The 12,770-nt window shown below is 36.0% G+C and overlaps 1 protein-coding gene across 2 annotated transcripts in view; it reads right to left on the bottom strand.

Annotated features, from left to right (window-relative positions):
• ACER3 (alkaline ceramidase 3) overlaps positions 1–12,770 on the bottom strand; it is a 181,359-nt gene that overhangs the window by 18,054 nt on the left and 150,535 nt on the right. For both annotated transcript variants that reach the window (XM_025928583.2, XM_086678376.1), the window contains one exon: positions 1,404–1,505. In XM_025928583.2, the coding sequence (XP_025784368.1) occupies positions 1,404–1,505 (102 nt within the window). The remainder of the gene's footprint in view (positions 1–1,403; positions 1,506–12,770) is intronic.

The raw sequence follows: 12,770 nt of genomic DNA, 5'->3' as shown, positions 1-12,770 counted from the left end.
AGAAAATCAATGTTAAACACCAAACTATTTTTCTACATAGCCCATAAATTTTTGAGACAATTACCATCTCTAAGAACTTACTTTATTTTTTGGTGGCTTTCACCCAGAAGATGATGACTTATCTCAGCAGTGTAAATGCTCTAATAGGGCTTCTGATGTATATTACTGATTCAGAACTACTCACTCAGACCTTAGTTTTCTAAGCTAGGTATATTACTTGTTTATTTACATACATTTAAAATCTAAATTTACTTATTTAACTTTTTATTATTTTTATTATTTTATGGAAAATTTCAAACATGTGCAACAATAGGCAAAATAATAATGTACCCATTATCCAGCTTCAATACTTGTAACTAACAGCCAATCATCTAAACTCTCATCTGCTTCTCCCCTTCTATATTTTGAAGCAAATCCCAGATATTGTATTTTAACTCTAAATATTTTAGTATGTGTCTCTAAAAGATTAAAAGCTCTTTAAAACTTAACCATAATACTATTTTCACATATAAAATATTAACATTAATCTCTTAATATCACCAAATATTCAATTACTGATCAAACTTCCAACTGTCTTGTAAGTTTAGAATTTTTTTTTTTTTTTTTACAGTTTGTCTGCTTAAATCAAGATTCAAAACAAGTCAACCATTGTATTTGGTTGATACCGTAAATCTCTTAGGTCTCTTTTAATCTATATGTCTCTCCTCCCTTTTTTGCCCCCTCTGCAACTGATGCTGCAGAAACCAGGTATTCATCCTATAGATTTCTCACAGTCTGAATTTTGCTAATTGCCTCTCCCTGGTGCTATTCAATATATGTGTTTATGCAAAACTTTAGGGCACAGAATTTTGAATTGGAAGGACCCGCTAGTTTAAACCTATTTAACAAGTTCACTTTATGGAAACTGAGGCCCAGAAATATAGTATCTTAATGACAGACTAGGATCCAGAGACCCAAAATTCAAACTTTAGTCAATACAAATAGCTGACAAGATGGTAAAAGGAATGCTTGCCTTAGAAAAGAACATTAAGTATATTAAGGTACAAAATTATACACATATATATCCCATGCTTCTTACAAATCATTCTTATTTCTTCAACACTTTCAACACAGATTAGGCAGATTTCAAAGGCCTAATTAACATCTGATTAACTCTATAGCTCTGTGATGTGCACACAAAAAAATCCCTACAGATGTTATGAAATAGTCTTGGGTCCAAATTTTTAGGTTAATTAAAAAAGTGTTCTCAGAATTTAACCTTATTGTGCTGTACATACTTTTAAATTCAACAATGGCAAAAATTCACTTAGTGGCACTAATAATTCTATATGCCTATGAAATTCTCTGCTTATAGACTGTTTCTAAAAATATTTCTCAAAGATTGAAAAAGATGCACATCTTACCTCAGTGAATCACAAAATATGTTATCTATGTTCCATAACAGAAATCCCAATAAAAATATGCCCAAAGATGTATAACCTAGTCCTCTGAGCCATGGATAAACCCTGTGGGGAAAAAAAGGGAAAGCAAAATGAAATTGTGTCAACTCCTGTCATCATCAGAGCTTGAAGCCATCACTTTCACGAGAAGGAAAGGTTTTTTGGTTTTGGGGGGTTTTTCTAATGTTTATTTTTGATAGTGAGAGAGCACAAGCGGGGGAGGGGCAGAGAGAGAGGGAGACGGAAGATCGGAAGCAGGCTCTGCACTGACAGCAGCGAGCCCTATGCGGGGCTTGAACCCACAAACCATGAGATCATGACCTGAACCGAAGCTGGACACTCAACCAACAGAGCCACCTAGGTGCCCCGAGAAGGAAAGGTTTTTGTTAGTATTAAAAGCAAACCTATCTATTAAATTCTCTAATACATTTGCAGACTAGATTTAGCTATTAAAAAAATGAGAAAGAATGTGCCATTTGATTGCTATGTGCTTCAAGAAAGTAATCTGACGGACTGTATCAGTCCTCTGGAAGAGGCAGGGGGATGCTGGAACAGAATTAACATTGACTGAGTTACTTGCTATGTGTCAGGTAGGCACCATAGTAAATTAGATACACAAGCATATGAGTAAAATCTTCAAATAAACCCTGTGAAGCAGGTATTATTCTTTGCACATCACTGATGAGAAAACTGAAGCTTGGTGAGTTACCCAAAACAAGAACAATAGCTTATATATTTTTTACAGCTTCAATGAGGTATCACTGGTTTATGTTAAACTGAATATATTTCAAGTGTACATTTGATCAGTACATCTGTATATACCCATGAAAGTTACACTACAATCAAGATAACAAACATATCCACCATCTCCAAAAGCATAGTTTGCATATTTTAGAATGTTATGTAAAGGGAATAATACAGTAGATCTTCACTGTATGGCTTCTTTCACTTGGCATAATTATTTTGAAATTCACCCATGTTGTTATGTGTATCACTACTTCATTTCCTTTTATTGCTGAGTAGTATTCCATTGTATGGATAAGCCACAATTTGTTTGTCCGTCCGAATGTTGGTGGACATTTATGTTGTTTCCAGTTTTTTTCTATAATAAAATAGCTACGAACATTGACAAGTAAGTTTTTGTATGAACATATGTTTTCATTGTAAGTTTTTGTATGAACATATGTTTTCATTTCTCTTCAGTAAAAAGCTAGGAGAGGAACACCTGTACTGAATGGCAGGTGAATGTTACACTTTTTAAGGCACTGTTAAACTGTTTTCCTAAGTGTGTATCATTTTACATTCCCACCAGCAGTGTATGTTTTTAGTTCTACATCCTCACCAACACTTGGTATAACATCGGTTTTTGTTTGTTTCCTTTTAGTTGTTCTTTGTAGGTGTTAGTGGTATCTCATCGTGGTTTTGATTTGCATTTCCCTAGTGACTAATGTTATTGAACATCTTATATGCTATTTGCCATCCATATTATCTTCTTCAATACAGTGTTTGTTGAATCTTTGCCTATTTAAAAAAAATATTTGCTTTCTTGAGTTCTAAGAGTTCTTTTTTTAATTGCAACACTTCTTTATATATTCTAGACGTTAAGTCCTTTGTTGGATATATGTATGTTGTATTTTCTCCAAGTTTGTGATTTGCCTTTCATTTTATTTTATTATTACTATTTTAAGTTTATTTATCTTGAGAGAGAGGGAGAGAGAGTGAGCAAATGTGCACGCATAGGCAAGGGGCAGAGAAAGAGAGAGAGGGAGAGAGAGAATCCCAAGCAGGCTCCACCCTGTCAGCTCAGAGCCTGAAATGGGGCTCAAATTCACAAACCATGAGATCATGACCTGAGCAAAAATCAAGATTAAGATGTTTAACCGACTGAGCCATCCAGGCACCCCTGCCTCTCATTTTCTTAACAATGTCTTTTGAAGAATAAAAATTTGTTATTTTGATAAAGTTCAACTTACAAATTTTTTCATTATAGCTTTTTGTGTCCTATATAATAACTTCACCTAACCAAAGGCTGCAAAAACTACACTTTCTTCTGGAAGTTTTATAATTTTAGCTTAAATATTTAGGGATATGATTCAATTCTAGAAATTTTTATAATGGCATGAGTTTAAATTCATTTATTTATTAAATGTTTATTTTTCAAAGAGAGAGAACACAAGCGGGGGGGGGGGGGGAGGGGGGGGCGGGGCACAGAGAGTGAGAGAGAGGGAGACAGACTCTGAAGCAGGCTCCAGACTCTGAGCTGTCAGCACAGAGCCTGAGGTGGGGCTCAAACCCATGTACTGTGAGACCATGACCTGAGCCGAAGTAGGATGCTTACCCAACTGAGCCACCCAGGTGCCCTTAAGTTCACTTTTTAAAATGAGAATATACAGTTGTTTCAACACAATTTATTGAAAAGAGTATCCTTTCTCCAAAAGAATTACCTTTGGATGTTTACTTAACATCAGGTCAGTATTGATGAGTGGTCTATATGTGGATGTTTTTATTGATCTGTATTTTATTCTTACCACCAATACCACATTGTCTTGATTAGTGTAACACAGAGCAAATCAAGAAGCGTAAGTCCTCTAACTTTGTTCTTTTTTAAAACTGTTTTGGTTCTTCTAGATTCTTTGCATTCCCATGCAAATTTCAGAATCAGATTCTCAATTTTTACCAAAAATCCTGTAGAGATTTTGATTATGATTGATTAAACCTATAGATCAGCTGGGGAGAACAGACATCTTAATAATATTGAGTTTTCTAATCCATGAAAATGGTGCATCTCTCCATTTATTTAGATCTTATTTAATTTCTCTCAGCAAAAAACTGTTCACTGTAGTTTCCCATACGCAGGTCTTGCATACTGTTGCTAAATTTAGTTCCTAAACATCTGATGCTTTTTGATGCTACTGGAAATTGTACTTTTGAAATTTCACTTCTCAATTGTTCCACTGCTAGTACATAGAAATAGGATTTTTGAATATTCATCTGAATTTCATGACCTTGTTGAATTCCAACTTACTGCTTCCAGTTTTTTGGTACGTGTCCTATGACATTTTCTGTACACGATCATGTCATTTGCAAATACTATGTTGGACAGGGCTTCAACCAGTAAAATGTTGAATAGAAGTGGTGATAATATATACTCCTGTTTTAGTCTCCATTTTGAAGAGAAATTTCTTTTAACATTTCATGCCTAAATGTGTTAGATGCTGTAGAGTTTACGGGTTAAGAAGTTCCCTTCTATTAGTCATTTATAAAGGGATTTATTTTGTTTTTAGATTGTAAATAGGTGTTGAATTTTATAGAATGCTTTTTCTAAATCTATTGCTATCTTCACATATTTTTCTCCTTTATTTTTTAATATGGTGAGTGACAAGAATAGATTTTCTCAAATATTTTCTTATTTTAACTGTAAGTATTTGTATATAAATCAATGAAAAAATAATTTAAAAACCATCAGGAAAGCATAAACCTGGCTGTGCATGGAAAAAGTATTATTGTCATTGTTTGATGAACATCTCTGAGAAGATGATGTCTTCAGCTTTTCAAAGAGTTTATCATAACCCCATTTAGGGGAGGCAAGAATGAGTCCCAGTTAACAGGGCTCAACACAGTGAAGGCATCTGACAGCGTATCAGTGTGGGTCAGGAGCTGAGATGTGACAGAATATGACCAGTGGGAGTAGAGTACTCTCCATTTTCTCCTTCTAAGCTTACTTACCAGGGCCAATCTTCAGCTCTCAGCAGTAGTTCAAAGCAAAATTCTTCTGTGGGGTGAAATGAACGTCTTTGGTTATCCAGGTAGCAGGGTACACAGGAGAGAGCAAGAATTTCATCAGCACATAGTCCCTATAAACTAAGTACAGATAAGATTCTGGGGACAAACTACCCATTATCATCAGACACAAGAATGTATAATACAGAAGGCTCGCAACACATCTGTATCTGGAGTTACAGTGCTTCATTCTGGACTGCCTTCCTGACTAGCATATGGCTATCATCTAAGAAATCCCTTCCCTTCCTCTTCACCTTGGGAATTGCCTTTACCTCTCTCGATGCTGGATTTCCCATCTTGAATTTCATGTCTTCCTCCTTTTTGGCTTACTCTCTCACTTTGGTCAAATACATCCTTCAGTAGGTTTCTGAGTAATAGTTTATAGGCTATTTCTTTTGAGAATTCAAATATAAGAAGATGTATTTTGTCATCACATTTCATTGGTAGTTTGGCTGACTACAAGATCCTAGGTTAGAATTCTGTAATTCCAGCTGCCACTTTTGTTTTGATGAGTCCTAAACCATTCTGCTTCATGATCCTTTGTAAGTATTATATGCCTTCTAACTCTATAAATTTGTGGAATCTTCTTTGTCTTAGAATTCTGAAACTGGCATGGATTTATTTCCACCCATTGTGAACGGCCACTGGGTTTTTCCAATGCAATCATTCATGTCTTTCATGTATAGGATCTTTTCTTGAATAATTTTGGTGATGATTCCCTCCCTTCCATTTTATCTGCACTGTCCTCTCCCCTTTTTCAATGTTGGCCCTTCTATCCAGCCCAGTAATATTTCTACCGAATCTCTTCTCCATTTCTTTCTCATCAGCCTAATGGCACCCAGGTGTGTGTGTGTGTGTGTGTGTGTCTGTGTGTCCATCTGTCTTTGCTTCTGCCCTTTCTGCCAGGAAGCCCACGGACTTGAGGAAACACTTCACTGTTTCTCCACAGCAGTGGTGGTGATTGGGCCCAAGGGCCCTGAGATCTCATGCTGTCCTGTTTACTCTGGACCATACCATGGGTTTAGTAGGCCTTTCCTGTGGTAGATTCTTGCTGGTGGATGAGGGATGATGGACCATAATGCAGTCACAGTGGAGAAGGAATTCCAGTAGCTTCTTTGACTGTATCTTTCAAACCATTCACTTCAGTTTATCATTGTATTATATTTTTAGTATCTTCTTTTCGGGGGGGAAGATTCTTTGAATGTTCCTTTTTTATTGCATCCTACTATTGAGTCATAGATGTAGTATATTTCTAGGAATATGAATAATGGTATTTGTTGTTTTGTTATTTTTGAAGTTTTCTTCTTCACGCATAAGTTGTTTTCTTCTAAGTTGCTTTTCTTTCCTTATTATTTGTTTTGACCTCTACGTTTCATATTGTTTGCATTTATCATATGTCTGGCACCGTCTCATTTTGAAGAATGGGAACCTAAAAAGGTGACCACAAGCTCTAAACATATGTTTGAGGCCCTTAGTCTAGTAACCTTCATTGTAGGGTTATTTTGCTGGACCAATTATTAGCGAACCCCCAATATCAGAATGTTTAGGTCTTTTAGGCTCCTCATATTCCCTAAAAGAAAATTCTTCCAATTTTCTGCTTAGAGGTTTTTATATACAACATTCAGTTTGCATAAGGTCACCCGATTTCCCTGATTTCACCATGGTATTCACATGCTCAATTGTGTCTGCAAGACCCAATCTAGAGATATTGTTCACCCTTCCCAGAGAATAAACCTATAGGCTTCTGCAATTGTTCAGCGGTATGGAGTAGGTGAGGGGATGTAAGCGTTTCACAGCTTCTTAAAGCTTTAACCAGTCTTCTTTATTTTAGACATCTCTTCTAGCTCCTTTTCCAAACTGTCTGTTGCTGCTAATGTTTGATATTTTAGAAAATTCTGGTGTAAACTGGAGGTTCTTTAAAATTCAGCTTTCGTGGGTTACTTAAGGCAGTTAGCAGTAATCCATCTACTTTCCAGCTTCTAAAATTTTATTCAGTCTTCTTGTGGATTTATGCTTTATAAATAAATTCCTTCGTTGGAGTCTTAGCAGGGTTTCAGAAGGGAGCAATATTAGATTGAAGATGTTAATCTTTAATATTCTATCTGTTTTCTTTTCATTATTTAAAATTTTTTTAGGTTTCTTTTTTATTTTTGAGAGAGAGAGACAGACAGAGAGAGTGAGCACGCCAGGGAGGGGTCAGAGAGGGAGACACAGAATCCGAAGCAGGCTCCAGGCTCTGAGCTGTCAGCACAGAGCCCAACGCGGTGCTTGGACACATGAACTGCAAGATCATGACCTGAGCTGAAGTCGGATGCTTAACTGATTAAGCCACCCAGGCACTCCTCTTTTCATTAGTTTCTGCCCTTCATTAGTCCCATTTTTCATTTCTATGTGGATTGATTCTATTGATCCACTTTCTAATTATTGAAGTTGTATGCTTAGTTCATTATTCTTCAGCCTATTTCATCTAAGGCTATGCATTTCCCTCTAAGAACCACTTTAGCTATATCTTACTTTGATTTGTAGTACTTTCACTGTGATTACTTTATATGAACTACGATATTTCTACTACGATTTCTATTTTTGACTTGTATTTACAAATGTGGTTTTAAATTTACAAATATATGGGCTATTTGGCTAATCCTGTCTGTACTATAGTTGGAGAACATGTTATGTATGATAATAATTCTTTAAAGTTTGTTGAACCTTGCTTTAAAACTAGTGTCTGGTAGATTTAATAACTACTCCGTGCATGCTTGAGAAGACCAAGCACTCTCTAACTGCTAAACATATTAAACCAACTTGTTATTGTATTACCAAATTTTGTCTATATCCTTTTTCTTTTTTTTTTTTTTTTTTTTAAATTTTTTTTTTCAACGTTTTTATTTTATTTTTGGGACAGAGAGAGACAACATGAACGGGCGAGGGGCAGAGAGAGAGGGAGACACAGAATTGGAAACAGGCTCCAGGCTCTGAGCCATCAGCCCAGAGCCCGACGCGGGGCTCGAACTCACGGACCGCGAGATCGTGACCTGGCTGAAGTCGGACGCTTAACCGACTGCGCCACCCAGGCGCCCCTCTATATCCTTTTTCATAGAGCTACTATGTTAAAATAACTCAGCATGATGGAACACTGATACATTTTTCTTAGTAATTCTGTCAATTTTTGCTTAAAATTTTCCATAGAAGACTTAGACCTGCCTTTTTTTTTTTCTGGTAAGGTGAATCTTTTAATAACAATGTAGCAAATGCATTCGTTTTAAATAATGCCTTAATTTTTTTGTTATTAAAATGGCTAGTCCAACTTTCTTTTAGTCAGTATTTGTGTGGCACATATTGTTTTTATATCCCTTTCTTTTAAAATTAGTTATTTATGTGGGTTTTTTTTTTTTTTTAAGATGAAACAGGTAGGTTTTACTATCAAATGTAAATTCTACAAAAACTCAGTAGTATTGTAGTAAGTATGATTGCTTTCATCTTAAAGTCTTTCAGAGCTTTGGGCAGACAGCATCTTAAAGCATCAGGTATAAGCAACTCTTTTTCTGATCTTAAGTGCCAGTTGTCACCCATTTTCACACAAAACGGTTTTTTGTTTTTTCTTTTTTCCTACTGCAGTTGAGGGGCCATTGCTGGTCAGGTGAAGAGGGAATGTGTGGCTGTCCATTCACGGTATTAGTCAAAGTAATTAAAGACACAAATCTGCATGTCACTGTATCCAAGCCAAGGACAACAGGAGTAACTTAAAGACGACGTGTGCACTTAGTTAATCAAATCCTGTTTTCCTCTTTGGAGTTACATGAGGGTGGCAGTACTAGCTGGCTAGTGTCTAATGTTGCACTTTTGTAGCATAAACACAGCTAAGCGGATAGTGCTAAAGACTGACAGCATCAGTACCAGCTCTAACCGCTTCAGCGTTTACCTGTCAGTCCAGCATGCTGACTCTAATACTATGCTTTTAAGAGTTTTAATCACTTGACAGTGAAGGCATGAGAGAAAGGTTTAAGGCTACTTCTTACTAGATACAAACAGGGGCGCCTGGGTGGCTCAGTTGGTTAAGCATCTGACTTCGGCTCAGGTCACGATCTCGCAGTCTGTGAGTTCGAGCCCCACGTCGGGCTCTGTGCTGACAGCTCAGAGCCTGGAGCCTGCTTCAGATTCTGTGTCTCCCTCTCTCTCTCTGCCCCTTCCCCACTCATGCTCTGTCTCTCTCTGTCTCAAAAATAAATAAACGTTAAAAAAAAATTAAAAAAAAAAAAAGATTACACTTCAAGAGTCTTTAAAAAAAAAAAATAGATACATTCACTCCAGTTAGTATATTACTTTCTAGAACATACTGTTGAAAAATTCTCATTTTGTGACACTAAAAACTATGGGATGTCTTTTATTAAAGTCAAAACTATCAGTAATGGGAAAAGTATAATATAAAATAAGACATATGAAGCTACAGTGTTCAGTTACAGTTTAAACTAGAAATTACTAACCACACATAGCTGCTTCTTTTTTGGTTTTACATTTTGGCCCCTAGTTCATTCTTATTTAGAACTGGTACCTGCTGAGAAAGAGCTGCAATTTTTTTTTTTTTTTAAGTTTACTTATTTATTTTGAGAGAGAGAGAGAGAGGGAGAGAGAGAGAGAGAGAGAGAGAGAGAGAGAGAGAGGGAGAGAGGGAGAGAGAGAGTGAGAACATGTGGAGGAGGAACAGAGAGAGGGAGAGAGAATCTCAAGCAGGCTCCATGCTGTCAGTGTGGAGCCTGACTAAGGGCTTGAACTCCTGAACCGTGAGGTCATGACCTGAGCCGAAACCAAGAGTCAGATGCTTAACCGAGTGAGCCACCCAGGCGCCCCAAGAGATGCAACTTTTAAGCTATGTATTTTTTGTGGTGGCTGTGCCACGTACTGTGTATTTATGTTTTAATCATGCTTCTCATGAGTAGCACATAGCTGGATTTCTTTCCCCTGCTTGAGTCTTTTTCGTTGCTTAGCTTTGTCCATTTATATTGACTGATAAGTGACTGATAAATCACTGATAAGTGACTACTGATATATTTTGAATTTTTTCTACCCTTTATTTTCTGCTTTGTATTTGTTCTGACTCCTCCCTGCTTCCATTTTTACCCTTCTTTTCCTGATTTTTTTTGGATCCAGTTTATATCATTCCATTTACTCCCTCATGTTTTCAAAAGTCACTATAAAATCACTATTTTTAGTGATTAAATTTTTAGATTAAATTTAGATTAAGTATTTTTAGATTACAATCACTGTTTCTAATGGTTACCAAAAATGCACATGTAAAATCTAAAATTAATCACTGTATGTACCTTCTTCCCAAGTAAAAAAGACCTTAGCAACTATGTAACTAAGATTATCCTCATATCTCACGTTATTTGGTCCACCACTTTAGTTTCATTTAAAAATCTCTCAAATTAGATATTAAAGAGTCACAATATTTTGTTCAGATAATCCCACAGGTTTATCACTTTTTCTCCACCAGCTAAAGAGATTCTTACAGGGGAACATCTTTCAGTGAGATATATTGGTAAACTTTCTCCATTTTTGTTTGTTTCAAAATGTCTTTATGTTACCTCTGTTTTTGAAAGATATCTGCATATATAATTCGAAGCTGATAGTTAATTTCTCTTAGCACTTTGAAGATAATAGTCTGTGTTTGGCTTCCATTGTTTTGGCTGTTGGTAAGTCTGCTGACTATTCTTTGTTAGCAATATGCCTTTTATCTCTGGATATTTTAAGATCTTTGTCTTTGGATTTCAGCAATTTTAGTATGGTTTTTCTATAGGCAACAATCAGGATTCAACTGCAGATACTATCTCTATTTAAAGCAGAAAAGAATTTAATATTCAATTCCAACCGAAATGCTGAATGAGTAAGGTTTAGACTCTAAACTTTGAACACTACCACAGAATTATCTTGCCAAAGGAACTTTTTTTCTTTTTCACATTTAGGAAGCTAGAGAACTGGGAGGACTTTGCACCCAGCATCATACTGTAACCTTAGCTATAATTCATAGATCAGGAAGCTGTCATCATACCTGTTTCTAGGGCCATGATGCATACCCTTGATCCACAACAGTAAATGGATGCCTTACATACTACCACTTCTCTCCCGCACAAGTTAACTTGGTTTTGATTTCAATCTCATGTGAATACATGTGATTGGCAGAACCTGAATGTATCTGGAAACTTACCTGCAAAACAAATATGGGAAATATAACTTTCAGCTTTTCATTTATATTATAGGAATGAATTCTTGACGAAGGCTGGAATGATAGTGAATGAGCTAAGCTACCACATCTGCCATACCTGAGAAACCTGAGAAAGATTTAATTTGTCCTGCTAGGGAATTATTGTCCTTGAAGCTAAGGAATCATGTCTTCTATCATTTCAAGAAAATATGCACCTACTATCCCTTTGAATATCTCTTCTGTTTCCATTTTTGCCATTTTTCCCCTTGGAACTACAAAAAGAAGTATTATTTCTTTGTAATGCTTTATTTCTTTAGACTTGTCTTCCAATTTAATTAATTCTCTCTTCATCTGTGTCTAATCTACTTTTACTTATCTGTTGAGTTTATTTCAGTATTTTTTTCAATGTTAGAAGTTCTTTGATTCTAGGGGTTCCTGGATGGCTTAGTTGGTTGAGCATCCAACTCTTGATTTCAGCTCAGGTCATGATCCCAGGGTCATGGGATGGAGCCCCACATTGGCCTCTGCACAGAGCATGGAGCCTACTTGGTATTCTCTTGCTCCCTCTCTCTGTGCCCCTCCCCTATGCATACACACACATGCTCTCTTTCTCAAAAACAAACAAACAAACATTTAAGAAAAAAGAAATTCTTTGATTCTTTTTCAAATCTGGAATTTCACTTTTGATAATCTCCTATTCCTTGGTCACATTTTCATTTTCTCCTTCATTTCATTAAATATTTTCTAAATAGTTACTTTATATTTCAGCATCTGATTTGGGAGGCTTATTTATACTTATTTCGGTTTCTCCTGACTTTTGCTTATGGTAGCTTATTTCCTCTTCTGGGGTTGGAATTGATTGTGCACACTATGATCTCCATCCAATCTACAGAAATCTTCAAGGGCCTATATATGAAAGTACATTTTTTTAAAAGATGATTTACTTTTGCTTCTCTCATACATACTGGGGCTCTAGGAATGTTGGACCAATTTAAGGTAATTTTACACCTTGAGGTTTCCCGACAATAAAGAAAATATGTATTTAAATCCCAAACCTGTGTGAAGGAAGAAGAGTGACTACAAATTCTCAGGGTAGTCATTTTTCCTATGTAAAACTGAGGCTGAAGGACAAGGTGCCTTCTCACTGCTCATGATCTTAGAACTCATTTGTCAATTTAGTTTTCAGGTCCTTCTTTGGATTTGATGCTTTGGAATTTTCTTTCTTTATTTTTTTTGAGTTCAGTTATGCATTTAAAAGGATGTTTGTGTGCTATATCCAGAATTTCTAGATGTTTTGTTACAGAAGATTTTCAGATATATCTTTTCAGACATAGTAAAACAAAACAAAACAA

This window comes from Puma concolor, chromosome D1 (assembly GCF_028749965.1).
Source record: "Puma concolor isolate L17-30 chromosome D1, mPumCon1.1.hap2, whole genome shotgun sequence".
NCBI lineage: Eukaryota > Metazoa > Chordata > Mammalia > Carnivora > Felidae > Puma > Puma concolor.
Note: the sequence above shows the minus strand (reverse complement) of the source record. Positions and strands in the feature narration are given on the sequence as shown.